This window comes from Micromys minutus (assembly GCF_963924665.1).
Source record: "Micromys minutus genome assembly, chromosome: 2".
Taxonomy (NCBI): domain Eukaryota; kingdom Metazoa; phylum Chordata; class Mammalia; order Rodentia; family Muridae; genus Micromys; species Micromys minutus.
This window is the reverse complement of record NC_137971.1, coordinates 86,900,431-86,928,277: the sequence shown is the minus strand read 5'-3', so window position 1 is coordinate 86,928,277 and position 27,847 is coordinate 86,900,431. Positions and strand designations below refer to the sequence as shown.

At 48.3% G+C, this 27,847-nt stretch overlaps 1 protein-coding gene and 1 long non-coding RNA gene across 2 annotated transcripts in view; one reads left to right on the top strand and one right to left on the bottom strand.

Moving 5' to 3' along the window:
- The first annotated feature begins 1,082 nt into the window (after nucleotides 1-1,082).
- Nucleotides 1,083-3,860, top strand: LOC308417918. Its single transcript, XR_013974953.1, has 3 exons — nucleotides 1,083-1,149; nucleotides 2,673-2,739; nucleotides 3,442-3,860. It is a non-coding gene; the product is annotated as an uncharacterized lncRNA (long non-coding RNA).
- A 3,574-nt stretch (nucleotides 3,861-7,434) lies between these two features.
- TRIM66 (tripartite motif containing 66) overlaps nucleotides 7,435-27,847 on the bottom strand; it is a gene marked incomplete at both ends in the record, with an annotated part of 57,756 nt that continues 37,343 nt past the window's right edge. The window contains 11 exons of the mRNA XM_080913024.1: nucleotides 7,435-7,494; nucleotides 8,488-8,706; nucleotides 9,089-9,241; nucleotides 9,525-9,599; nucleotides 10,348-10,474; nucleotides 10,847-11,133; nucleotides 11,419-11,593; nucleotides 12,283-12,343; nucleotides 13,712-13,904; nucleotides 14,054-14,575; nucleotides 27,438-27,599. Of these exons, the coding sequence (XP_080769150.1) occupies nucleotides 7,435-7,494; nucleotides 8,488-8,706; nucleotides 9,089-9,241; nucleotides 9,525-9,599; nucleotides 10,348-10,474; nucleotides 10,847-11,133; nucleotides 11,419-11,593; nucleotides 12,283-12,343; nucleotides 13,712-13,904; nucleotides 14,054-14,575; nucleotides 27,438-27,599 (2,034 nt within the window). The remainder of the gene's footprint in view (nucleotides 7,495-8,487; nucleotides 8,707-9,088; nucleotides 9,242-9,524; nucleotides 9,600-10,347; nucleotides 10,475-10,846; nucleotides 11,134-11,418; nucleotides 11,594-12,282; nucleotides 12,344-13,711; nucleotides 13,905-14,053; nucleotides 14,576-27,437; nucleotides 27,600-27,847) is intronic.

Sequence of the window (27,847 nt, the reverse complement as noted above, 5' to 3'; positions counted from 1 at the left end):
GAAGACTCAGCGTACAGTGCACTTACATAGCTAGCTTTGCAACGCTTCACTGGTCTTGTCTCGGGTCTTAGTCTTCACTGAGCTTTGCTGTGTTGAGAGAGGCACAGCAGAGAACTTCTGGCATCCTGGCTAGTCCTAGTGGATCCTGCTAACCGATTCGGCAGAGGCTAGCAGTTTCTGCTACACCATGGACCACTGCTGATTCGTGTTTACTATCCTGACACTACTGAATTGGACTTCTGGGATCCTGACAGATTAAAATCACCCCCCGAAGAACTACCTCTAAACAGGTCAACATCCCCTTGTCCTGTTTACCATATTTTTCCCCTACCTTTGGATGATGGGATAGAAGGGGTTGAAACGTTTGTAAGCCCTTATTAAAAGTAGGTTTTAAATAACCTAAGCCTACATTTCTGCACCAGAATGGTTAGTCCTGGGGAAGGCGTAGGAGCCAACTCTTACTAATTTAGACAGAAAAGGGATTTATTAAAAGAGCTTTTTAGATGGTTTCAAAGATTAAGATTGCTGGAAAGTTGGAGCTCCACTAAGGCCAGAAACAGTGCCCGAAGCCTGCTTAGAACTGCTCTGCTGAAGGAACCATCACCACCACCAGAACCTAGCTCTTCATTCCCCGCTGCTGCCATGGAAACTTCACCTCCCTAGAGCCACAACCCCACCCTGGAGATGCAGTTTCCAGAGGTTATGAATGGCTGAATATAGGTTCTGGGAGCTGGATCTCAGTCCTATGAAAGAGCAGTATGAACTCTTAACCACTGAGACACGCGTCCAGATCCTTATTCTTAAATTATGACCAGTGGCTTGAAGGGATGCTTGGGAATAGAGATTCTAAAGTGTTTAGTGTGACCTCCCCACTTCCCTTGTGTGTGTGTGTATGTGTGTGTGTGTGTGTGTGTGTGTGTGTGTGTGTGTATACGGTCATGGAGGGGTGATATTTATGTGGATGTGGGTGTGTGCTGGCCAAGAGGTCAGACCAACAACTTGAACCTTTTTTTTTTTTTTTTTTTTTTTTTTTTTTTTTTTTGTTTTTGGAGCTCACCAATTCTGGAAGGCTCCAGGAATCCTGTATCCTCTGTACCCACTGTCAGCACTGAGATAACAGACTCAGCCTGCCGGACCAAGACTCATAAGGTGCGGAATCCACCAAAAATAGAAAAGGGGCTGCCTTAACTTGTTTTCTATCACTGTGTTAAAACTGACCAACACAAGCTCATTAAGGGAAAGAGTTCTTTGGCTGACAGTTTCCCCATCGCAATCCATTGGTGAGGGCAGTCAGGGCAGGAGCTCAAGCAGGAGTCATGGTGGAATGCTTCCTACCACCTTGTTCAACATGGCTTGCTCAGCTTGAATTCTTATACAACCCAATACCAGTTGCCCAGGGGTGGCACTGCCCACAGTGGGCTAGGCCCCTCCCAGCCCAATCAGCAGCCAGGAAAAGGGCCCACAGGCATGTCCCTGGGCTAATCTGATGGAAAAAATTGTTCCTCAATTCAGGTTCCTCTTCCCAGGTGACTCTAGTTTGTATCAAGGTGACAAAAACTAACTAGCACAAAGTTCAGAGGTCACACCAAATGAATAAAAATCTTTACATTCACCAAGATGCAGAAACTAATGTAGCGTGAGCAGAGAGGACAATGAAGAAAGTCACTGTATCAAAAAACTTAACTCTGTTTCTGTTTACACATTTATGCAGCTTAGGAGGGTTGCTTGGAGGGGGAGATGTTGTCTGATTTATTGTTTTAAGACAAGGTTTCATCAGGTTGCCCAGGCTGGCCTAAGGCAATGCCCCTGCCTCAATTTCCCTGGTGCTAGAATTACAGATGTGCACCACCACACCAGATGCAGAGAAGTGGTTTAGCCTGGCAGTGAGAAGGTTTTCCTAAGTGTGCTTCTCCTAACTCTACCTCAGACCTATTCTGAAGAGTAGGCCATGCCCACGCATACCCCCTGTTGGGATTTTGTAAACCCCACCTCTCAGTTACCTAGCAACAGCCAGGTATACCCCACCCCTCAATTACCCAGCAGTGGCCAGGTATGCTCCGCCCCAGTGACCTGACACTATAAAAGGAGCTGCTTGACCCCTCCTCTCTCTCTTGGCCTCTCTTGGCCTTGTGCTCTTGCAGCCTTGCCCCTCTGTCCCACGTGCTCATGGCTGGCCTCTACTCCTCTACTTCTCTCTCTCTCTCTCTCTCTCTCTCTCTCTCTCTCTCTCTCTCTCTCTCTCTCTGTCTCTACCACTCTCTTAACTCTCCCATGACCTGAATAAACTCTATTCCGTACTATACTGTTGTGTGGCTGGTCCCTCAGGGAAGGGATTCGCAACATGGGCCCCCCCAGAGGCATCTCCCTTGCCCTCAGGCCTCACCGCACCTCCATGGACCATATGCCCCCCACTCTCTTCATCCTTCCCCTAACACCCCCGCCACAGGTTCTTCATGTCCATGTACTTCCTGATGTTGAAATCCAGGTTCCAAAGGGATATGAAGCAGGTTTCAAAAACTTTCACTAAAAAAAAAAAAAACAAAAAACAAAAAAACAAAACTCTAGGACACAGTTACTGGTAAAGGAAGGTGCTATTTTTATTTGATTTTGAATGTGTAGGTCCATTTAAAATCAATTATGCTTCCCCTTAAATTCTTTCCTTGTGCCCCTAGCCACTCTGGATCATGTGACCGCGTCTAGGAGGAACGTGTCCAGATACCAAGAAGCCTCCAGCCTGAGGTAAGGGCATATGGCTCAAGAAGCAGCGCCAGCAGTGAAGACTTTGTCCAAAGTAGCGCAGTTTGGCCTGTAGAGTTTGTTTCCCTGCCTGGTTGGGACTTCTCTAGCTATGTCCCCACTCCCAGGGTTCCTCAGACCCTATGTGGTCTGGGCTTCAGAGTTAGAATCATGGTTGTCTTCCTTAGAACTATAGAATCTCTGAGAGACCCCTAACTTTATAAGGGAGGGACCTGTACCCAAGGTCACACCTCCCATCACTGACAATGTCAAAACAGAGGTTCCCAAAACTCAAGTCAGATATCCTTCTACAGTACCTCCAAGAAAGCAACTACCATGTACCTCCAGCTTCCGTACCATCTAAAGTAAGCAGATGTGGAATGATCAACACAGATGAGAAAGACCTGTGGGAGGGGTCTAGCTGATCCAGGAAGGTCATGGGAACAGACCCCCACCCTGTTAGGACTCTCCTGGCTGCAGCGCTGGACCATGCATGGATGCATGCCTTCCCATGATCCTCAACCCCCTGCTGACTGAGGCAGGTTCCAGCTGGTGTGGATCACAATGGTGAACTGTCCACCAGTGTGAGAATCCAGCTGACGCAGACAGCAAGTTGCATGGTACAAAATCTAGCTCCCACTTAAGCTGGCTGACATGGGGGCTTTTAACAAACAGGTGTGTCCCTCTATGTTCTCCTGTTCACAGATGCAGAACTCTCTGCAGGCGCTCGTGAACAAGCTCACCGGAGGAGAACCAAATCCGGGAAGAAGGGGTTTGTGGAAAACAGGAAGAATCAGGAGCAACTATGATTCTTCTTGCTTACCCAAGCCCTGAGAAAATGATGACACCCAGGCACACCCCTCTGTCTAGGTTTTTCACAGCACAGCCTCTGTGGCTGAGATAAAGCTAATGCAGCAACCTCTGAGTCCTAAAAGACGTGGAGGGCTGCACAAAAGGAATGACACTGTGAGGAGCTCAAGGGAGTTGAGAAGCGAAAGGCATGTCAGTTGGTAGCTGGTGCTCACTTATGAAAACATATAGACAAAAAACAGTCCTTCTTTTCTGAGACAGGGCCTTACCATTGTAGACCTAGTTGGCCTACTCACATGTAGACCAAGTCGGCTTTGAACTCCCAGAGATCTACTAGTCTGCCTCCCAACTGCTAAGATTAAAGATGTATGCCATCGCACCCAGCCGAATAATTTATTTTAAAAGAGTGATGGGCAAGGGGAAAGGTCTATGACATGGATGTGACAGTTTGTTTTAATCTTGAGAGTCCTGTGATAGGCTGTGTAGAGCGAGCTAAGCAATGGAGAGAGCCTGCAGAGCCCTAGAAGTGAAAAATGGAGCCTTAGAGGACACAGCCGGGATCAGGAAATACAGAACAGGAAGGGAAGTGGCACATGCACACTGGTCAGTAGGAAGAAAGGCAGTGGGCGGGCAGGAAGTGAAACGGTGAGCCGCCATTGGCTAACAACAAAGATGAGGGACGTACATCAGAAGCACATAATACCAAGTTCAAGAATTCCCAATCAATACTGAGGCTGCAGCTCCAAACCCGCCATGCTTAGAAGGAAAGAGAAAAGAAAAGAAAAAGAAAGCAGGCTGATGTGAAAAATGGAGAAAGTAGAAGTTGGGGAGGTTAGGAAAGTTTGGGGTGTTAATAAGAACCTATGTGGTGGGGCCTGGATTCAGGCTGGGAAGGGGGACAGAATTCTAGATAAGACTGAAAAGTCTGGGAGACAAGAGAGGGGTGTAGCCATGGAGGTGGACAAAGAGTGCTTGGGAGTGAGTGGACTGGAGTCAGGAGACACAGGCAAACCCTCAGCTCAGAAGTGCTTCAGTAGGTGACCAATGCAGTAGGAATGGAAGAGGCGCAGAGCCCAGCAAAAAGGGGGACCTAGATGTTTGGAAGAACACAAAGACCTGTGGCTAAACTAGTGACGGGAAGTGAACGTTCGCTGGCTTTCCAACAATGTCTCACATGGAGCAATGTGCCTGGAGGCCCTGTAGCTGCAATTCTGCAAGGTTCCTACAGCAGGCGTATACCTGTTGCTAGAATTCAGGAGGATCAACATACCCATATTCTGTGGGAGAATGTTTTGCAAGCCCATCCTGTATCAATTTTTGTACTAAAATCCCCTTTTCGTCCCCTCCCCCCAAAGCCACCCTACTATTACATTTCTCAGCAAAACTGGAACAAGTTTCTTATCTTCTAGGGCAGCACACAATCAGAACTCAGTGCATTCCCATTGCTTGACTTTGTCCACGACCAAAGAGCTTAGCTGACTTTACAATGGGACCATATGGAAATGAGTCACTGTAGGTCACCAGTGAACATGAGCAAAAGTTACTTAGTGAACAGGTGTTTTCTTTTGTTGTTCTCTTTTTTTAAACTTACAATTCTGTTTTCTGCATGCAAAAAAAAAAAAAAAAAAAGGAACTCCACAGGCAGATGTGGGCAGAGCTTCACATCCTGGAAGTAAAAAGACATCTCTTCCCTCATGCCCTGCTCAAAGGCCCAGAGGAAATGCCTTACCACAGAGGGGCCCTATAATAGGAAAGCAACAGAGAAGTGCCCATCACACTTCCAAGATCTGTTGGCCCAGAAGCTGGTCCTTGCTCTAACAGGACACACTCCAGCTATGAGCTGTCCCAAGAAACTGTCCCAAGAGAAGAGAACCCAAACTTTGAACCAGGCATTTCCGTTGTATGGCCAGTCTCCAGCTGGTCCGAGAAAGGCTATTAGGTTTCAAACTGTCACAGTGTTCAGTGGCTTTCCAGTGCCAAACACCATGAAGACTAGAGTAGGAATACAGGCCACAAAAAAGAAAGGTGCCCGAATACAGGAACTGGGAAGGTAAGAACAGAAGGAAGGTTGTTAGACCAATCAGAGAAAAAGATGCAAAAATCAAACAGGAAACAGCCTAAGCCCCAGCCAAAAAAAAACTTTGTGAACACAAGGAGCAAAGACTGTTTTCAAAGGTTACCTGACTGAGAGTGAACTAAAGATTCAGCTGCCTGGAACTAGACAGCAGGACATGGAAGCCTGTCTACTGCAGAGAGCTTGGCAGCAGCACTGCTGAATGACAAGACAGTGGGCAGGGCTTGCTTCAAAGGGAAGCCCTCCCTCAGCCTACTGGAGAAGGGATTGGGTGCTCTCAATGACTCCCAGGGAAAGAAGGGTTTGGTAAAAAGAAAACTGCTTCCCAGCAAAAGCCCTGTGAGTCATCACTTCCTTAAACTGCACCTTTTGGCAAAAACAAAGCCACAGCCCAAGAATCCCCTGAAATTATCCATGCCATGCCTCAGGACCTGGTCACTAAAAAGTCAGGTCACTGAAAAGCAGTACAATCAATAGGCCCTTCCTCAGCCAAGCCTTGCTTGGGAAGAAGCCTGTCCCTGTATGTGTCTCCGAGGCTTCCTCACAAACACCCTACCTACGCTGTAGTCACCTGTCCACAGTGTGGCCTGTAGCTCTGTTGCCACCAGTCCATTCTCACGGCTTCTAGAATGCCTTTCTGTATTCTGTGAGGACTACGAATGTGACCTCAGGGTCACCTAAGGCTTCTCACCTCTCAATGGCCCCCTTCTCCACCCTCAGCCTACTAATGCCTAAGCAGACTCCTACCAGTCACTGCAGCCTTCTCCAAGCCCCAACAACATCGGGTGACCAAGTGTTGGCTGTTTCCGGGCCGTGAGCAGCATGGCCACACTTCTGATCCCTGGCTGAGTGAGAAAGTAGAGATCTAGAACCGTAGGCAGGAGAGACCTGACATTCTGCACTGGCTGTGGGTCATTCTTGCCAGGGACCTCAGTTCCTGTAGCAGACACATCACATCTGTCCCAAGTAGAACTCAAGACGCAGGTGTCTGAGTAGAGATGATCGAGGGGGCCACTGACACACATACCAGTCACTTCCGGGAAGGCAGGCTGTGGCGTGCTATTACCCCAGAGTTGGGACACAGAGGGACAGATTGAAGTTGGCATCTTCTGGGTGTGAGTGAAAACCGGTCTTTGCAACACCACCCAGCTCAACCAAGAATGACAAACCACACATAGCATTTCACAGTGACCACCTACATCCTACTCAGGAAAGCAGACATGAAAAGCAAATACCCTGAAAACCGTTAGAACCCAAATAGGCACCAGTTGAGACCTAGGGCCTCTAGAAGCCTCCATTATTCTGCCAGTGGCAGATGCCTCTGTCCCAACAGGACGAGCAAAGGCAAACAGTGACAATCTTTGGCTGTGCTGGGACAGGGACCACAGGCCTGCCATATATCCAAACCTCACTTCCTTTCTTGTACCCGTGTCTAAGCCAGGAGTTCAGACACACGTGGTGCTCCTGAGCCCTGGCTGCAGAGAGGTGAGCAGAGCGTGCTGTACTTGGCTGGGAGAGCTCACCAAGAAAGCCAGGCTCCCCCTGAGCCTGAAGAGGCACAAGCCTCTGTGTCCAGTTACTCTGGCAATGAGGAACACCTCCCTCTTCCCTGTTTTACTGAAATCTTCTTTGTGGTGGATGCACTGTGGCTCCCAAATAAACACTGGAGATGCTATAATGATGAAGGGAGCGCCGCACGCTCAACAAGGCTCCTCCCACAGCCATGTTCTGAAGAGGATAAGCTGAAGGGTGGGGAGGGATGGTCTCGAGGACAAGGACATCAGCCACCAGTGTGCCCCATCTCCTTCCAGCCCTCACACCTGTGAGATGCTGTTGGCCAGACGGAACGACACTCTCTTTGTCTTCTCATTCTCCTGAGATGAAAGAAAAACTGGGACACTCACGTCTGAAGTTGTCAAACTGGAGGGGATCAGAGTCAGGATTGGGCTCCCCACAGCTGATGTGCTCTACCCTGGAAATGCAACCACAGAGCACTCTGAGGGCCAATATGCACTATGCACCAAGTGTTGCACATAATCAGGGGTTGATGGCCGGACCTTGGCATTCAGGAGGCCAGCATTTCAGTGGAATCTAACAGAATAGCTGCATGTACTAGCACAAACCTGCAAACCCAGAACTTGGGACAAGTTTAAGGCCAGCCTGGTCTCTATAGTTAGTTCCAGTCTAACCTTGGCTACATAGTAAGAGTTTATTTCAAAAGAAGAAGAAGAAGAAGAAGAAGAAGAAGAAGAAGAAGAAGAAGAAGAAGAAGAAGAAGAAGAAGAAGAAGAAGAAGAAGAAGAAGAAGAAGAAGAAGAAGAAAGGAAAAAAGGTTGGAAAGAGGGAGGGAAGGAAGCAGGAAGGGGAGGAAGGAAGAGGAAAAGAGGGAAAGGGAGGGAGGAACACTAGAAGGAAGGGAAGGAAGGAAATTGATCTTTCAGAGCCACACAGGGAAGAACAACCAGAGAGTCCTAAAATTCTCCCTGTTGTGAGCAACCCCGATGCTCCCTTTTTCATATCACAGACCTAAAGGGGTCCCTTCTGTTCCCCCTCTAGCCAAGGTAGGCACTGACAGCAGTAATTCTTTCTATGAGTATAACAGTCATAGAGTAGTCTAAGCACTACTGAGCTGGGTGTCAGAACACTTCTTCACCCTAGATCTGTGAACTTGCTAGAGGATTCTGGGCTTCACTGGTAGATGGGGTTGGTGACCTCTGTCCCGCCCTATCTTCCTCATCTGCTAAACGGCTGAGAGTGAAGGTTCATCAATACCACTCTGTCTTAACGCCCTTCATCAGCTTCCCAGATGCCCCTTGCCAAGGTCGTCACCCATCCACCTTACCCACTGGCTGGCAGAAGCTCTTTACCATATTCCGCCGTCGCCTCTTGGGCTGGATGCCTTCCTGCACATAGGGAGGCCACGGGAAGCCCTGGGGGGTAGAACAGCCACTCTCGCCAGATACGTCCTCAGAGTCTGAATCCTCCTGCTGGGGCTGTGCAAAGCATTTGTCTGGGTAGATCTCCTTCAGCCAGCCCTCAAAGAAGACTTCCAGACAGCGACCAGCCTCTGCAACCTCCGAGTCGGGCTGATGAGGAGAGACAGTGGTGTTCCAGCTTGCTTCTGCCAGGACATCTCCTCTTGTACCCTCCATCAGGAGGGACACAAGAAGTTCAACCCTGACTGGCCTATCATAGAATATCATCCTGAGAGACCTGAAGCTTAGCATATTCTCCTAGGACTCAAGATAATCCGTTTGGCAGCCATCTTGGTAGATACCCACATCTGACCAGTTGCAAGCACCTCCCCAACTCCCCCAGCCTTCATGCTTAGGGGTCCACATTTGGGAGAGAGCTTTAAAACCATAGCAATCTCCAAAGCTCTGCTTCCAGACTCTCTTACCCACAACCTAACCCCATCTGTAACGTTCTCGGGGTCACTATGAAATGGGGAAAGCAAACCAAACATACATAATTGAACTTAGCACAGTTCCAGAACATGAGGCGCACGTCTGACACCACTTCCTCTGGAGTGGTATAGTGAGCTGGGTCCTTCTTCTGCAGTTTCCTTCGGATGATTGATAGGTCCATGGGCCTCTTGATAATCTGGTAGTAATGCCTGGCCTTTGGGGAAGGAGAGAAGGGGAGGAGAAGATAAAGAAGAGAAAATACGTATAGGAACAGACAAAAAAGGAGAGGAAGTAGAGAGTGAGTTGGGATGTAAGTGAAGGTTCAGAAGGAATGAGGGACAAAGTGTGGGAAGAGAAAGAGGAAGAGGTGTTTCTTGCTAAGTCAGGTCTGACGCAGTAGCAGTGAGGGAGAGGAAGAAGCAGGAATGGCCATGCCCCATTGGTGTCCCCACGGCAGAAAGGAGAGCAGCAGGCAGACCCAGCAGGGGCCTCCTTACCAGGGGGCTCACAGGTTCGTGGAAGGGCAGGCTGAGGCTGTTGCAGCACAGGGACAGGACCAGCTTCTCACACCTCTGTAGAAACCACAAGGGGCAAGTGGCGCATTGTCCTGGGTCCACCTCAGTGAGAACTAAGGATGGTAACCCTGGGTAGCTGTCCGGCTCTGACCTCAAGGGTGCCAGCCACCCTAAGAAGGCAGTTTGAGCTCCCAGGCCAGCGGAACACCGTTTGGAAAGGGACAGTCACATAAATTCCCACAGGCCAAGTCAGCAGGCTTGGCTCACGGTAGAGCCATAAACACACGCACGCATGCATGCGTACACACGAAGCTCTTGTGTTGAAGGTTTGGTTTCCAGGCAACTGTTCAGAGGCAGCACCTTTGGAAGGTGGCTTAATCAGGTCTTACACGGGGATCAATCCACTTCTGGACTGCTGGGAGCTGCCAAAACTTATAAGAGGTTGTAGGGAGTAGAAGGAAGTGGGTATCGATTGTCCCTGGAGCCCCCTTCTCCCTTCCTGCCTTCTAACAGACACGGGGTAAGCTCTGCTCTCCCACGGGCTCTCCCACTGTAGTGTTTCTGCCCCGCCACAGACCAGGGACAATGAAGCCGAGAGACCATGAAATGAAACCCTGAGTCCCAATAAGTCCATTCTGCTTTAAGTTGATTTTCTCGGTTATTTCGTCACAGTGATGGAAAGCTGACCAACAACACCTCCCCCCAGAAAAGGCTTGCCATCCCCCCCCCAGGGGGAAAAAACTTATCTCTGCAGACACAAAGGACTGCCTCACATAGAAAACTCTATTCCCCAAACCCTCCCTACCTTCTGGTCATACATGCTCAGGCCGGGAAGTGCCCGCACTCCGGGGTAGCTGTAGCGAGCGTTCTCGCAGTCGTATTCCATCTCAGGCTGCGTCAGGCTGCGGCACAGGGTGCACACCCATTCTCCCCTGCACAGCAGGCGGGGCCATATTAGAACTCAGCATCCTTCCCCGACCCTCAGCCCAGAATAAGCATAGAGAAGTGGGGCGATGGGGCAAGAAACTGTGTCCCCAGCCCTGCATCACCTACTAGTGACAGGCTGGGAAGAAGTGAAATGAATGAAGATGCCACGAGTTCAGAAAAGCATAGGAGTCAGCAGGGAGCTAGGGCCAAGCCTGAGGCCAAGCTGTTGCAGAAGCGCCACTGTAGGGGCCATAGCCTCACAGATCTGGACTTGGTTCAGGCCCAAGTAAGCCCATCCTGGGAGTGCTGTGGACCCAGTCGGAATCATGATATGGCCCTGAAGTTAAAGCTGTTAGCCAGGTGATGGCACGACTCACCCTGGGAAGCTGAGCAAGGCTGGCACGTGGCAGGAAAGGTGATACACTTTGGGGCAGCGGTCACAGCATAGCAGTTCTCCACCGTTGATGCACACGGCACAGAAGTCTTCATTCTCTATGGGAGCCGGGGTGCACTTTTTGGCTCCCGGAGTCCGGGGAATAAGTCTGTGTTCCTCAGATGTGCTGTCCACCTCTAGTGGCTGCTGCCCAGTCAGAGATGTGACCGTGACCTTTCTTCCCCCGAGACCTGGGCTCTGAGTGGCATCAGGCAGACTGTTCTGGCTGACCTTGGGGAAGAAGTAAGTCTGAGCCGTTGACATACAGTACAGAAAAGTGGTTGGCAGGGCTGGGGACTGACAGAGACTGGACACTTGCTACAAGAATCTCTTACTCCAGGGCCACAAACCAGCCAAGTCCCAGCTCAACCCTGCTGTATCTCACAGATCCCACGCAGCAGAGGACAAGGCTGGCTACCATCCCACTGGGGATCACAAAGGGCCCTAAAGCAAGTATTCCAGCGGAAACACTGGAAAACAGGCTCCCAGGCTGGAGCAAGCATAGCCGAGTGGTACCTTAATGGACATGCTGGAGGACTCCGTGCCACACTCAATCACCAGGAGGAAGCTCCCGTCCTGGCTATTCTTCTGGGGCTTCAGCTTAAACACAGGCATCTCTCCTGATGAGGCAGCACAGATCTTGAGCCGCTCCAGTCTCACGTAGGGGATCTTGGGCTCACTGCTGATAGCTCTGTGGTGAGAGAGACAACCTGGGTCTCAGCAGGAGCTGCAGACAGCCTAAGTCCCTCAGGCTCATTTAGGCTTCCCTGGTTGGCCCTTTCCAGATCCACATTCTGCCCCCTGCCAAGCTCCACCCTGCCAATCCCATCAGACACCAGAAAGATCTTCAGTTCCATCTGTAGTCAAAAGAGGGCTCTGTGAATAGCAAGGACTATTACACACAAGTGCATGCCTAACGATGCCTGGAACTCTCCTACAACTGTTATAGGCACCCAACCACAGCACCCAACCACAGCACCCAACCACAGCACCCAACCACAGCACCCAACCACAGCACTCAACCACAGCACTCAACCACAGCACCCAACCACCCAACCACAGCACCCAACCACAGCACCCAACCACAGCACTCAACCACAGCACCCAACCACCCAACCACAGCACCCAACCACAGCACCCAACCACAGCACCCAACCAACCACAGCACCCAACCACAGCACCCAACCACAGCACCCAACCACAGCACCCAACCACAGCACCCAACCACAGCACCCAACCACAGCACCCACTTGAGGCTCTGCAGGCGGTGACAAGAGGTATAGACAAAATTCTGCTTCTAGTCCATGTAAAGAATTACTTCCTGTGCCAACCTCTCAGGACAGGAAGCTGAGGGTAAGAAAGCTGGCCAAGAGCCATTACCTGATGTTCGAATTCTCTTTTGTATCCAGCTCTAGGGCCTCTTGCTCAAACTTCTCATATTCTAAGACAAAGGACAAATGAAATAGCCGTGACATACATTTGTGGCAAGATTCTTATCACTTAGACCATCCATTCCTCCGTTATTCAAACTTTCAGTCACACACCTGCCACACAATTCTTATTAACAGTGTATTCATTCCTGGTGGTGACAATCCTACCATGGCTCTCCTTCCTGAGGGAGGATGAAGGCCATTATCTTTTTGGCAAAGAAGAGGGCAGATGATTCTCAGAGGCTGCCGACAGGTAACAGCCAAGAGCTTAGAAATGGCCTGTTTCCCATACACTAGTCTTATCTCTTGACATTCTGTGCCGCCTCTGCTGGTGCAGCACCTCTGGAGGCCAGAGCACAGCAGAGTCAACCCAGAAGAGCAGGGAGCAGCGGTGAGGCACGAACAGGACCTCCGGTTTATCAGCACTGTCCTATTCACTTTCCTTGGGCAAAGCTGGGTCTAAAAATGTTAATTTTAGTTGCCTAGAATATAAGGTTATTCCTGTATGTAATAAGGACCAAGAATTTTCGAGCTGGTCTTTCAGCAGAAAGAGAAAAAAAAATCCAATTGAAATTGTTGTTCTTCTATGTATTACAAGCCTACAAAGTAAGACGGATCCATTTCAAAATAAGTAGTAGTAACATACATAAAAAGTCCTAAGTGGCCAGTATTTCACTCTGACTTCTTGACTTGCCCTCATCAGATGAAACAAGCCACTGAACCACTTTAAGAAAGCTCACTAGGCAGCTCATGGGAATAGGTGTTTCTTGCCAAGTCGCAACCTGAGTTCGATCCCCAAGGACCACATGATGGAGGAAAGAACCAACTCCCTAAGAAGAAATGCAGAGCCTATTTACAGTGGTCCAAAGTCCTTTCACTGTGAGGCACTGCTCAGATCCACGTGATTGCTGAGTACTTGGAAAATCCTTGCTGTTGTTACAGACCAAGTGGCTGAGCCATTTCACTGTGATGGTTTGTCCCCGTAGCCTGTGCAGTCAGTAGTCTAATGAGTACCATTTACTGAGGCAGATGGCAGGTACCCATTTCACAAAGGACATCCATCAGACATGCCTTTTCACTCAACATTTTACCAAGGCTAGCTCTTTTGGAGTGATGGCGTCCATTGTGCCTGCATACAAAGCTGGGCTCCCCGGGATGTGTTTATGGGGAAGGCTGCAGAGAGGCCACACACAGATCATTGCTGCCCGTGGGTAGGGAAGCAGAAGCATATATGCGTCACTTCTGAAGGACAGAAGGAAATTCAGCCTTACCAGCATTGCCCAGGCTGAACCCATCCACCAGCCTCCAGCACAGCTGGAGGTGCTCAGTGGCCCGCGCTCGGGTCTGTGGCCAACAGGAAAGATTTACTCGAGTCTCACCTTTTGGATTCCGGTACTGTTGCAGAGCCGTCGATGTGTTGATCACTGGAGCCAAGAAAGGTTTCTTCACAGAGAGGTTAATTGGTTCCTCCAGTTCTGAGGGAATAGCCAAATCCTTGGGGCCATCCAGACTGGAGGCTGTGGGGCCTTGTCCTACTGAGTCTGTGAAACGGGTACAATCCTCACTTTCCATCTGTCAAAGGTGAAAGGTCAACAAGAATCAAACCCGACATTGCGGCCATCAGCAAAACTGGTAAGTGAAGGCTAAGGTGAGAGGCTTCTGGTGGCCAACCTTTTGCTTCATAATAAGCAAAAGCTGAACGCCCCTTTCCCAAGACCTACCTTACACAAGGCATTCCCCAGGGAGGACTCAGCCCCATCCCTGGGGCCCAGGCTCTCTGCAGCTGGACCAGACCCGGGACTGGATATGGATCTAGTCTCCACGTGCACATCAGAAACGGGAGACACGACCTGCAGAGGACAAGTGGCCAGACTCTGCGCAGCCTGCGTGTGCCCAGATATTAGGTTGGGCCCGGCTTGTGAGTGAGCACTAGCCAGGCTTGTGACGGCCTGGGGGGGATCGGCCCTCAGGTTGGGCATGGACTGGAAGGTGCCACGCACAAGGTTTGGCACGGGCTGCAGGTGACTGGCTGTCAGGCTTGGCATGGCATGGTTTGAAACACTCATCAGGCTGGGCACGGACTGTGGGGGGCCACTCAGCAAGTTCGGAATTGTGTGGGTAGGAGCAGCCGTCAGGCTGCCCACTCTGTGGATCTGTGGCTCTATGGTCCTCGCCAGCCTGGTGGAGGACAACTCCATCTCCACAGTGTTGGAAAAGCCCATGATGCTCACCGAGGTGGCGTGCTGCAGAAAGGGGAATAGGTAGAATCCGGCTGTCAACTGGGAATGTAAGAAGAGGGGGGCCCACCTCTCAAGAGCTCTGAGCTTCCATTTTGCCTGCATTTAGAGGCTGTCCCTGGGAGCTACAGCAGCACATGAAGGCCTGTTCCAGTTCCTACCACCAAAGAGGCTATGGGGTCATGACATGGAGATGCAAGCTAAGGTGTGTGTGTGTGAGTGTGTGTGAGTGTGTGTGACTGTATATGAGTGTGTAAGTGTGTATGTGAGTGTGAGAGTGTGTGCGTGAGTGTGTAAGTGTGTGTAAGTGTGTGTGAGAGTGTATGTGAGTGTGTGTGAGTGTGTGTGTGAGAGTGTATGTGAGTGTGTGTGTGAGTGTATGTGAGTGTGTAAGTGTGTATAAGTGTGTGAGTGTGTAAGTGTGTGTGTGAGTGTGAGAGTGTGTGTGTGTGTAAATAAAAGTAAGAGAGACAGAAGAAAAGGAGAGAACCTCCCACCATCTAACCTGGGGTACATACATGTCCCATGGACTATATCTCCCAACTCTAGTCCTGCACTGAAGCAAAGGTGTCTCAGGACTTTCTAAGTTTGCATTTCCAGTCCTGACTAATAAATACTATCTGTGGCTTCTCTTCCTTCCCTTTAAGGAGTCTCTTGGATCAACCTGCACTTTGCTTCAGAGCTGCTCCTTGGAAAGAACTCCCAAGGTTCCAGAGGATCTCACTCTGTCCAGGGGAAGACAGGCAGGTCAACTCCAGAACTTGCAGCAAGCTTCAGCTTGTACCAGCATTTGGACGACAGATTTCAGCAAACTGTGGAAGGTCTTTCTAGCCCCAGTATACCTGCCAATGTTGCTCCAAACCACAGGAAGGGAACTTTAGAGTGACTCTTAACATGGCCCCAGCTGTGAAGCTATCAGATCGGGTGAGACTGTTCCCATCAGAAACCTAACTACCCGGGAGGCTAAGAAGAGGTGACTTAAAATGTCACTGAAAAGGAGTAGAGGGTGTGGGTGATCTCAGTCGCTCATTGTATGTGGGTTTTCAGATTTGAAGAAACAGATTTGACACAGGTGAGAAGGCAGGAGACCAGTTTTAAATGTAACTTTCATGAACTCAGGACTCAAACAAGCCTGTGCTTGAAAAAAAGAAAGGCTGAATCTACACCAGTTTGTCTGCTTCTGAAAATCAAACAGGAAATGCCAGAGCATGCAGCCCTAGGCTTTCATGATCAATGTCCCAAATCTATCTTTCTTCCCCCCACGTGTGAAGTGCTCAAATTTCCTGAGGGCAGTAAACACTTCAATCCGTTCTCAGGTTTCAATATAAAGGTAATGAAGCTTTTCCTTAATAAAGAAAGAATGTCTTCCTCTGGCCCAGCTCTGTAAATCAGATGCTAGGAGGGGACATCATGGGGCATCCCATGTTCCCAAGCTGATACCAGGCCCTGTAATTCAGATATACCCACTACTTCCCTCTCACCCCTAACCTACTTTCCTGTCTCCTAGACAACAGGAGTGGCCTCCTCAGTGCAGACACACTTGAAAACAAACATCAGGCCACACCGTGCCCTTTCACTAAGCCCAGCAGTGTCCTCAGTCCCCTCAGGACAAATATAAACACGCTCAAGAGACTCCCAAGACCCAGGTGACCTGTGCCTCATCCTTAACAACGAATCAAACAGCCCACCCCGTGCCGTGCTCTGTGACCCAGGCCTTCAGACATAGTCTTCAAGCTCCCAAAACAAGTCAAAGGCCCCTGGCAGTCCTCACCCCCTCCAGAGAAACTGACTGCCTTCTCCTCACAGAACATTGCCTTTGTTCCAAACCCCTGTCCTCTTGCCGAATAGAGTTCAGCACCACTGCCAGGGTGGTGATGGTGGTGGTGGTGGTGGTGGTGGTGGTGATGGTGGTGGTGATGTTGTAACAAAGGTTCTTTCTGCTCCATCATATAACAAGGACACATGCTCCACCATGCTCATAGCAGCCTTATTTATAATAGCCAGAACTGGAAAGAACCCAGATGTCCTTCAGCAGAGGAATGGATACAGAAAATGTGGTACATTTACACAATGAAGTACTACTCAGCTATTAGAAACAATGACTTTATGAAATTCTTAGGCAAATGGATGGAACTAGAAAATGTCATCCTGAGTGAGGTAACCCAACCACAAAAGAACACACATGGTATGCACTCACTGATAAGTGGATACTAGCCCCAAAAGCTCAGATTACCCAAGATACAATTCACAGACCACATGAAACTCAAGAAGAAGAAAGACCAAAGTGCAGATGCTTCAGGCCTTCTCAGATGGCCTCAGATGGGGGAACAAAAACATCCACAGGAGAAAACACGGAGACAAAGTTTGAAGCAGAGACGGAAGCAAAAGCCATCCAGACACTGCTCCACCTAGAGATTCAGCCCATAGACAGCCACCAAATCCAGGCAATATTGCTGACACCAAGTATATGCTGACAGGAGCCTGATATAGCTGTCTCCCGAGAAGCTTTGCCAGATCATGACAAATACAAAGGCAGATGCTCACAGCCAACCATTGAGCTGAGAATGAGGTCCCTAATGGAGGAGTTAGAGAAAGGATTGAAGGAGCTGAAGGGGTTTGCAACCCCACAAGAACAATACCAACCAACCAGAGCTCCCAGGGACTAAATCACTGTACAAAGAGTATAAATGGATGGACCCATGGCTCCAGCTTCATATGTAGCAGAGGATGGCCTTGTTGGGTAGGGAGGGGGAGGGGGTGGGGGAACACCCTCATAGAAGCAGGGGGAGGGGGGATGGGATGGGGATTTATGGAGAGAAAACCTGAAAAGGAGGTAACATTTGAAATGTAAATAAAAAATATTCAATAAAAAAAAGATTCTTTCATCCTCGAGTGTAGACTATATCCTCACCCCCTGATGTTCCCATAATGCTGGTCCTTTCAGCCTCCCAGTCCATCTGTGATATATTGACCAGTTGTTGTACCCACTGGCTTTGTTCCGCTCACAACTGACTCTGCACATCTTCCCTAAAATCAGGATTGGCTTTGGAGTGCTGAAGTTTAGTGATTCATTTATTATTTTTTATTATTACTACATGCAAGGTGGCAGTCTAGGGGTTTTAAACGCACTGCCTCAGTTATGCCTTACGATGGCCAGTAAGAGGTTGTTGGATTAAAGACAAAAATCTAGAGTTAAAGACAAAATCCTAGAGCAATGGTCTACTGCAGCCCAGGGAACCTCGGCTGTCCAGCTTTGTGCTCCCTTGCAGAGGCCTTAGTTGAACACAAATGGGGCTCAGAAAGTTGTCTTCAAGTTTTCTTTCTCCCCTTTTTATTGTATACAGAAATACACTGATGTCTGTGTTGATCTTGTACCCAGATTCCTTACTACTCTCACTTTGGATTTTTCTCAGCACGCATGTTAGGTGGTTTATTATGCTTGGTACCTTTTCTTTCTCTTCTTTTTTGATTTGGTCCCTTCTTGATGAGATTGTGTCACCCAGGTAATGTGCTAATGCACAGGAGCCCTTCAGAACCTCACCTAAGACACTGAGGAACTTTCCTTAGGTGTGAGTCCAGATCACTGACATCCAGAGCCACACTCAGTCAGGGCCTGACGGCTCTTCCCTCTGCACCAACACCTTCATCCTTCCCTCGTATGCCCTTCCTGTCTCTCATGACCTTCACCTTCCTTCTCTCTGGTGTTATCAATTGTTTCTCTTCTCTACCTACCCTGTTCCTTTATTAGTTAACAGTTTCTAAAGTGGTTTTCCTTATTTTTAATTCTCAGTTTTATAAATATATAATTTAGCCAGTTGGTGGTGACTCACACCTGTATCTCTGAGTTTGAGGACAGCCTGGTCTATAGAGTGAGTTCCAGGACACCCAAGGCTACACAGAGAAACCATGTCTTGAAAAAAATAACTTAAGCATTTTTATTTCTTTCCATATAAAGTGTTCTTTTTTTGTGTGCATTGCTTAGTAGTTCAATAATCTTTGATTAAAACTTTTCAATTCACTAAGTAGTTTACATCCCTTCGCCCCCAAAAGAGCTACAGAACAAGAACGAAAGATGTTTCAAACAAAATGAGTTAGGCATGGATGGGATCCAGCAAAAGCAACCAAGGCCAGAATCCAGTGGCTTTCTGGTTGGTGGCTAAGTGTGGCTGAGTCTTGCAGTGTGTCTAATGGTTCTGCCTTGGCGCCTCTCTCTCTCTCTCTCTCTCTCTCTCTCTCTCTCTCTCTCTCTCTCTCCTCTCTCTCTCTCTCTCTCTCTCCTCTCTCTCTCTCTCTCTCTCTCTCTCTCTCCCTCTCCCTCTCCGTCTCTCCCTTTCCCTCTCCCTCTCTCCTGCCAGAATATTCATTTTAGGGTCTTTTGTGAGCTTCTCAGTAAGACTAGAGCTAGCTAGTCTTGTCCTCTTCCGTGGGGGACCAGTCAGATGCTGCAAAGCTCAAAGCGAGCTTGGTGGTCCTGCTTGTACACTATCATGTCTTTCTAATAATGTGCACTTCCCCATCTACAGACAAGAATACCTGGAGATTAGTGCATTGCACTTTATAATATAGAACATAAGGATCCTTTCAACTGTATTATTCCTCTGCACTTTATAGAACAACTCCTTCCAACTGTATCATTCCTCCCTTTCCCCCACATGATGTTATATTTAACACAGTTTTCATGTTCATTTTATCTACCCTTGACAGACATTGAGAATTACATAAACATGAAGCTGATGGTGACCTTGAACTTCTGATCCCCCTGCTTCCTCAAGTCTCAGGATTAAGTCATGTGCCTTTAGGCCCAATTTTATAGGGTAGTAAGGACGGAATTCAGGGCTTCACACATGCTCCAGCAAGCTCTTGCTGAGGTCCTTGATGCTAATCAGGAATCTATTTAGATCAACTACCTAATCACTTGAGTTGGGCAGAAAGGCAAGTCTCCAAGATCAAACCTTTATCAGAGGACATCAACTCCCTTCTCCCAACTTCTTACTTCATGCAGTGACACATGAGTTCGTACAATGACAGACTAAGGAGACAGGCAGACCAAGCCACAAAAGGACTATGTAAACTGTCACCATTTATTTTGAAGCAAGTCAGTCGGTGATGTGTTTCTATGACTTATCTCTTTCATCTCCACATCCATGGTGAATCATGAGGTGGCCAGTGGTAGGAAAGCCCTGTAAGTGGGCACAGAACTTGGGAAGCTTCCATGGAAGAAGGAACTCAGAAACAGTATTATGGGCAATTGAACACTGGTCCATGTCTGTAGGCATACAGACAGCTGAGAAGATGCCTCAGCAGCTAAGAGCACTACTCTTCCAGAGGACCTGGGTTTCAAACCTAGTATCCACAACTGTTCACAACTATCTGTAACTCCAGTCCCAAGGGATCCCATGCCCTCTTCTGGCATCCATGGGCAACAGACATGCACATGGTACAAAGATACATACATATATATTATATACTATACATAAAATAACTTCACACACACACATGCATGCATGCACATATGCACATACATCGCATTTCTGGGACATATCTACACCATGTTAATTACTTTTGATGCTTTTCTGTCTCTGTGGAACATAGCGCCACCAACTACTAAGCCAAAATGTACGTATTTCGTATGCAAGAAGAAAGTGGAGAACCATGAGCTTGGTGATGCTCTGCTGCCAGGGCCACAAGTGGACGGAGCTAGAGCAGGACCAAGAGCAAGTAGGGCCAGGGAGGAGAGCAGGGCTTCTGAAGAGCACGCCCGGGTTGGAGAAGGGCTTGGGAATGTGGACACACAGTGGCCAAGGCTTCACTCACAGAAAGAGCTTCCGCCGTGAAGGAAGAGGACCTGCCCTTTGCAGTACCCGGTATGGTTCAGAGGTCGAGCAAGAAAAAGCAAAAGTGGATTTCTGCCATAAAGCCTCACGTGAGTGTGGCTTACTACTAACTTAATCTGAACTGCTAACAGGAAACTGACACCTCAGCTTCATCGCACAGAAAACCTTCAGGCTTCATAACGTATGTACTTTGAAGTCTGCAGGTGAACGTCAACTACTTTCAAGTTCAGAAAGGAAGAGTCAGCTACTAAGAAACATTTGCTCTGTTACTGAACTCAGGTCTTTAGGGACGACCGACCACCCGGAGACTAAGAACCCATTCTGAACTCCCTTAATCAGTATCAGTTCACTGATCCTCACTTCCTCCTCCACACCCCTGTGGGAGGGACTCTTGCCCTCCTCATCTCCATCCTCTCATTCCTTTGTTTGCTAAGTAGCTGAGGAAAACCTTGAACTTCTTATCTTCCTGCCTCTGACCTTTCACGTGCTCCCCCACCACACCCAGCTCTACGGAGCATTAAGGATGGAACTCAGCTAAGGAAGCTACTGAGCTCTACCCCAGGCCTAGCTCCTTCTTTTTGTCTGGCTATGTGAACACTCCTCTCTGTCTCCTTGTCTGTCTTTACCACCTGACTTACTGTCTTGCCTGAAGGCTCCCTGACTGTTTTCTCTGGCAACCACCCATGCAGTTCTTTACCCTTGACCTGTCTAGTGGCTTTCCTGTAACCTGCTGCGCACCCTCACCCATTTTACCACCTACGTCTCCTTCTGGAGTTCGATGTACTGACATTGCTGTTTGCCAAATGATATTTTCAAAATTCAGAGAAAGCTTTCACTAACAAGAAGGAAAATTGAGACACAGCGGTTACCCAGATTGCCCAAGTCCATCTAGGCCCAGGAATAGGAGTCTTGGTCTAGCCTGGGAAATCTGCTGGATGATCTTAATTTGTTTGCCATTGGCTAGAGATCCAGTATCTTAGTGAGAAGTAATTGTGGAATAATAAACAGACACATAGTATACATGTCCTGAGTTTATTATGTCTCTGGCTCTTCCAGCAAGATAACAAACATTTCTTCAGATAAAGCAGGAAGATGGTGATGTTTCTCATCAACTCATCCCCCAGATATCTGAAACGTACTTTTTTTTTTTTAACAACAAAATGAATTAGTTTAAGAACATTATTTTTGCTAGCCAGTGGTGGCCCATGCCTTTAATCCCAGCAATCAGGAGGTAGAGACAGGCTGATCTCTGAGTTTGAGGCCAGCCTGCCCTACAGAGTGAGTTTCAAGACAGCCAGGGCTACACAGAGAAACCCTGTCTAGAAAACAGAACAAAACAAAACAGCCATCACTCTGGGTGGGATGACTTCTAAAACTTTAACTATGACAGAGTCTCATTAAGTAAAACAAATACATGAATGAACAGCTGAGGGTTCGGCAGGGTCCACTGACGCTTTCAGAGTCTCTTCAGATTGGAAGCTTAACGAGTCCTTCCAGCAACCTCATGCGGTGGCCTTTCCTCAGGCGAAGCCGCCATCTTCTTTCTTGGGGACTTCCATTGTACAAATCTTAACTCCCTGCTTCTAATCGCCTCATTGCTTGAATGTAGAAAATGAGCGGCTGATCGTGGTGGGAAACTCCTTTAACCCAGCACTCAGGAGGCAGAGGCAGGGAAATCCCTGAGCCCTGAGTGTGATCCAGTCTGGTCCACAGAGAGTTCCGGGACAGCCAGGACTACACAGAGAAACCTGTCTCTAAACTGCACACCCCCCACGCTTCCCTCCGCTCCCGACCCACAGAAAGCAAGTAAGAAAGAAAGAAAGAAACAAGCCTTCTGACTTCAGGTTGTCTCACGGTGGTTACTATCACCAAAGAGCACTGGACTGATAGTAGGATTGGACAAATGACTTGGGAACTGTGTCTTAGACATACACTGAAAGCTCTCTCTCCTCTCTCTTTCTCCCACCCCCCCCCCCACTGGGGATGCAAATATGGAGAGGTAATTTATCACACGGAGGCAAACTGACTTATGAATGTAAGTGCTCAAAACGTGAGTGTTTCAACAGTTTCAACAGGAAGACTGGTTTTTTTTAACAGTAGGCGGTCACAGAACAGCCAAACAAGGCAGGTAAGGTAGGAACTAATCTAGTCTGGTAGCTGGTGGCACGTGTCTGTTTTTCACATGATGACTTTCAATAGTGCTGGTGCTCTTACTGGCTGAGTGCTCACACACCCCAAGAGGCCCCTGTGCTGATTAAAGCTACTCTGACCAGAGTCAAATGGGGTCATGGAAGATAAAAGACTTGAAAAGCACCCAGGGTCTTGCTGATCTGAGGAAAAAAAAGAGGCAAAGAGGATCCTAGAGACTGAGGTGGGAGGAAGAAGAAAGGCATAATCGGGCACTAAGTCTGCAATGAAAGCCCACAGAATGAAACTCACAAAAGCCTTAGAGGCTCTGGTGAGCCTGCCTATGAATAAGTAAATGCCTGTTTCCCTGTGGACCAGGTGATGTGAGCCAGAGTCTTAAGCTTGGTCTGTGAAGGATGTTATGAGAGACCCAGAGAGAGAGCTTCTTAAAGAGATATATTCATAGGCAACCGAGAAGTGTTTGGGTTGACTCCTAAAGAAGAGAGCAGATTGTAGCACAGTTCTGCGGGTGCTGACCAGGATCTGGGACATGCACTCAGAAAGCATCACCAGGCCCAGGGAACATTCTGACTACTTTCAGGACCATTTTATATGACTATGAGATCACTGCTGAGGTTGAATATCCAGGATCTGGTCCACAGCAGTGGATTCTGGGATGTGAAGACAAGATGTACTTTCTCATATATGCCAGGCTTACAGAAGTGAGTTCTCGTCTCTGGGCTAGAATGTCCTCTTCCGCGGGCTGATGTAAGTCTCATGGAGCTGTTATAAGAGTTGTTAGCAGTTAGGTGTCTGGGGCTGGAGAGACAGTATCAGCTGGAGAGGTATCAGCAGTGGAGATCACTGGCTGTTCTTCCAGAGGTCCTGAGTTCAATTCCCAGCAACCACATGGTGGCTCACACAACCATTTGTAATGAGATCTGATGCCTTCCTTTGGTGGGTCTGAAGACAGCGACAATGTACTCAGATACATACAATAAATAAATAAATCTTTTTTTTTAAGTTCAGGTGTCAACATGTTTTGATAATGGTACAGCTGCTTCTCACCTCAGCCATTCATTCATCTGCACATCTCAATAATCTGGTCCCAGGAAATACAACCCAGACTCCACTTAAGCCATGGGTAGTACCCCAGTGACCTCAAAGTCCTTACAGAAGAACTGGGGCTGCAGTATGTGCAACAGAGAGCTCGCTTGCAGGCGATGAGGGACTCTCTGTGGTGCCTATGGCCTCCTGCGAGTGCTCTAAAGATGTGTTCTTCATGGAGGGATTAGTTCAGAAGTATGAAAAGAGCCAGTGAAAATGTCTTCCGGACTCCCCAGGATTGTAAGGAGGTTATGTCATAGAGTTGAGACTATGGCACTTTCCAGAGAAGCCGAACTAAAATTAGGAAGTTTAGGCAACAGCCAGTGCCTGGGAACCAAAGTGAAAACATCCCGCTGGGTGCGTGGAAGGTAACGGGACAGGATGAGGGTGCAGGGTTTCTCCTTCTAGAAGACTCATTCTAGAGCTTTCGGATCTCACCTTCAGCTGCAATGTCTTCCCTGTGAGGTCACTTAGCAGCAGCAGGTGTGCTGCTCTAACCAAAGTCCTAGTGACAATCGAGCTGGCAGAGTGTACACAGAAAAGCCTGGCACCACAGATTTCCTCTGGCCTAGGACCTTCAGAGGGACAGTTCACTTCCCTGGAACCCAGAGGCCAGAACAAGCTGAGAAGTGGCTGCAGACCCAAACATCTTTACCAAAGGCAACAAAGGCCAAAGGACTCTCCAGCAAAGCCCCAGGCTACTTCAAAGACAAAATCCAGTAGGTGAGAGGCCAAAATGGAGTCCTCTTTCTTCCCACTGCAGTGCACAGAGAAGCCATTGAACCCAATCTCTGAGAGCATCTTGAGTCAGGAGCCTGTGTTCTGATCCTAGCATTGTCCATAGACACTGTATAACTCTTAGATGGGTCACTTAACCTCTCTGTGTCTCAGTTTCCACATCTTTCAAAGGGAAATAAGAAAGTGGCTTCCTCATAGTATTGCTAGGATAAACAAAGACACAAAGTGGAGTTTCCATGTAAAAAATAAGTGTGGAGAACTGTTTTTAAATTCATATAAACTATCATTCAGTATCGAGTGCTCAAAATATTTGGTATCTTCGAGCTTCACATCTTTCATTCATTCAACCCCAATTTAAAGCAAAAAATCCCAGGCTCAGCAGTGGTGGCGCACACCTTTAATCCCAGTGCTCGGGAGACAGAGATGAGGGATCTCTGAGTTCGGGGTCTGCCTACTCTACATAGTGAGTTCTAGGACAGCCAAGGCTACAGAGAGAAACCCTGTCTTGAAACAACAACAACAACAACAACAACAACACACACACACACACACACACACACACACACACACACACACACACACATGGCATAAAGCACAATAATCCCTTCAAATTAGAGCACTTTTCCTTACGGTGGCCCCTTTGCCAACCCAAAGCTCCCTCTGGGCCACAGTGACAGCCCTTTACTGGAATCCTCAGACATGGAGCCTAATAAAAACACCTTTGACAGGACCACCCCATCTGCCGGCCCCTTATCCAAACCATAACATGGGCCCAGGCCAGTCATGAGGACCAAGAGCAGTTCAGAACAAGAAGTTACAGAGCTGACTAACTCCATTGCCAACCAGCAGCTACCCAGAATGACTATCCGTTTGCCACTCAGAGAGCCCACATGGTCTGTGCTGGAGTGAGGTTCCCTCCCTTCCTCCATTATATGTGAAAACACAGCTGCGCACCCCACCCCGACCCCTGCTCCCATCCCAAATAAGAGCAATGTTTGCTGCATGGTTTTCCCACCACCTTATCACCAGCAAGTCCCTGGCTTCCTGATGAATTCTGGGAACTGATAATGGCTGCTTCAGCTCATCTTCTAATGTGTTTGCCATGGGAGAGCATCAGCAACTCAAAACAACATCCCTCCTTCCTGCCAGGATGTTCTTATTTCCCATGATCCCACTCCCTGGACCAAGACAGCCCGGGATTCTCAGCCAAAGGACTTTGCCTCACTTCCTGTCATTGGTCAGACACTGGATTCAAAGCTCTTGTTATCTGAAATCTTGAAATCTTGGCTTCCTCTTCCTTCCTATAGCCTCAAACTTCATTCACCTTCTCTCCTAAGTCCTATTCTGGACTTTTGTACCACTGATCTCTAGTTAAAGTGGCTTTTCAAACATCCCTCTTACCTGAAAATACTTCAGTCAATACTCCAGCCCCAACACTGAACACCAAATCCAAGCAAAATAGGCAAGGCCTTCCAACCACTCCTTTCCCAGATGCATTTCCTGTTCCTCCCAAGCCCATTCATCTAAAACCCCTGAGAGAGCCCAGGCTTTCTCTCAGCTTTGAGCTTCCAAGGCTGCTGTTTCTTTCCACTATAACCTTTTTCCCTCAACTAACCCAACTTCTTCACCTCGTAGTGTAAAGAAAACTTCCAGGAGGTGTCCTGTGAGCGGCCTCCTGTCTCCAACGTAACCACTCCTGGCAGGTGCACCTCAGTGAGTGCTGCGGCCCATCATCATAATTTACTCTTGGTGATGGTTTATCTGTCACCAGACAGAAACTTCATATGAGATGGATCACCTTACACACCAGTATGTGCTGTGCACCTACAACATTTGATATTCTAGTACATATGTGTGCATTTGTGTGACTGTGTGTAAAATCTGTTAACATCAAATGAATAAACAAATGGACAGATTAGATCACTAGTAACTACTAAGACCTACAACAGGCCTATTTGCAGCACATGAAGACCAAACCATTCTCAACATAGTAGGTAAGACAGGACAGCCATAGTCCAAAGGTCACTAATATCAGAGGTCTTCCCGGTCTTTGAGCTTCACTAGAAGCTTCTAGTCAACCTTCGTTCCCACCATCGCTTCCTTTTCTAAAGCACTTCTTGAGCACAGTGAGGCCGACTGATCTAATGCACAGTACTCCTGAGAAAACCAGGGGTTGTACATGAAGCAGCTAGCAGAAGCAGGCTGCAAGTCAGGGGGATACTAAGGGGCAGATGGGCAAGCTTGGGGTTGTACAGACTAGCCAACAAAACTCTGGAGCCAAGACTTGCAGGAGGACCAGGAAGACTGAGGGTGCCTGCCTCAGGAAGGCAGTAAAAAAAAACCCAGGGCTCTGGGACACAGGCTAGTGTCCCAGGGTAGAGAATATGCCACAGTGTTAGCAACAGTCCAGCTATAAGGAGGACAGAGTGGAGAGGAAAAGAAGACAGAGGGACAGCTCAGGAGGTGCAAGGGGTTGGGTTACAACCAAGGCCAGTGAATGCTTTCAAGGAGAGGGTGACTAGACAAGAGGTCTCTAAGCTCATCTCCAAGTATCTCCTTTTCTGTAGGTGGTCAACTGCCTCTGCAAGGACACCTCTGCTGACCGTGCACCTAACCAATTCCACTGGTTCTAATTCCAAGACCAATAACTTTAGGTAGTGAGAGCCACATAAAATATCTTCCCTCGTTTACATTGCATGCAGAAAGGATAAAAACGTCACCTTGGGTTCTTAAGTAAAGCTTAAGAACCTCTTTGGGCAGCCACAGGGCATAAGGCCTCAGTTTCCTTAGCTACTTGGTGGTGATGCCCACCTCAGACAGCCATCAGGAAGGCAAAGTCAGATCGTAAAGTACCACACACTGTTCTGAGCATAGAATAAATTGACTCTTTCCCCTTCCACTCTAAATGAAGCCTAGCAAGACCTTCATTGCTGACTTAGGGGCAAAGGCTGGGTAGCTTCCCAGGGGTGGAACAGGGACACACCTCCCTGTAACCCATCACCCGTATCTAGGTGCCTGGTGTCAGGGCTGACAGCAAGTCCCACGCTAGACTAAGTCAGTACCTTTCTCACCACGTTTGGAGAAGAGTGCTGGGAGGTGTTGTCCACTGGAGGGACACTGTGAGGAGTTTCTTCCCCTGATGTCTGGGGCAAGGAAGCAGCAGTATTCTTGTCAACAGGGAGAACTGGCTTTGGGCCCTCCGATGCTGGTGGTTCCTCTGTAACCTAGAAAACAAATAACAACCTCAGATGGATTTCTCCAAAGAGAATACTAAGGGACTCATGGGCCCTGCCCCTTTGTAGCTGCTTACACACCATGAATGGCTTGATTTTTCTCAAAAAGAAGAATAGTCTGGGTTAGAAATGGCACAGTAAAGTGCCTGCAATACAAGCAGAAGACCTGAGTTCCGATACCAGAACCCACATAAAACTTGGGGTGAACCCCAGCGCTGAGATAGTGGGCAGAGAAAGGC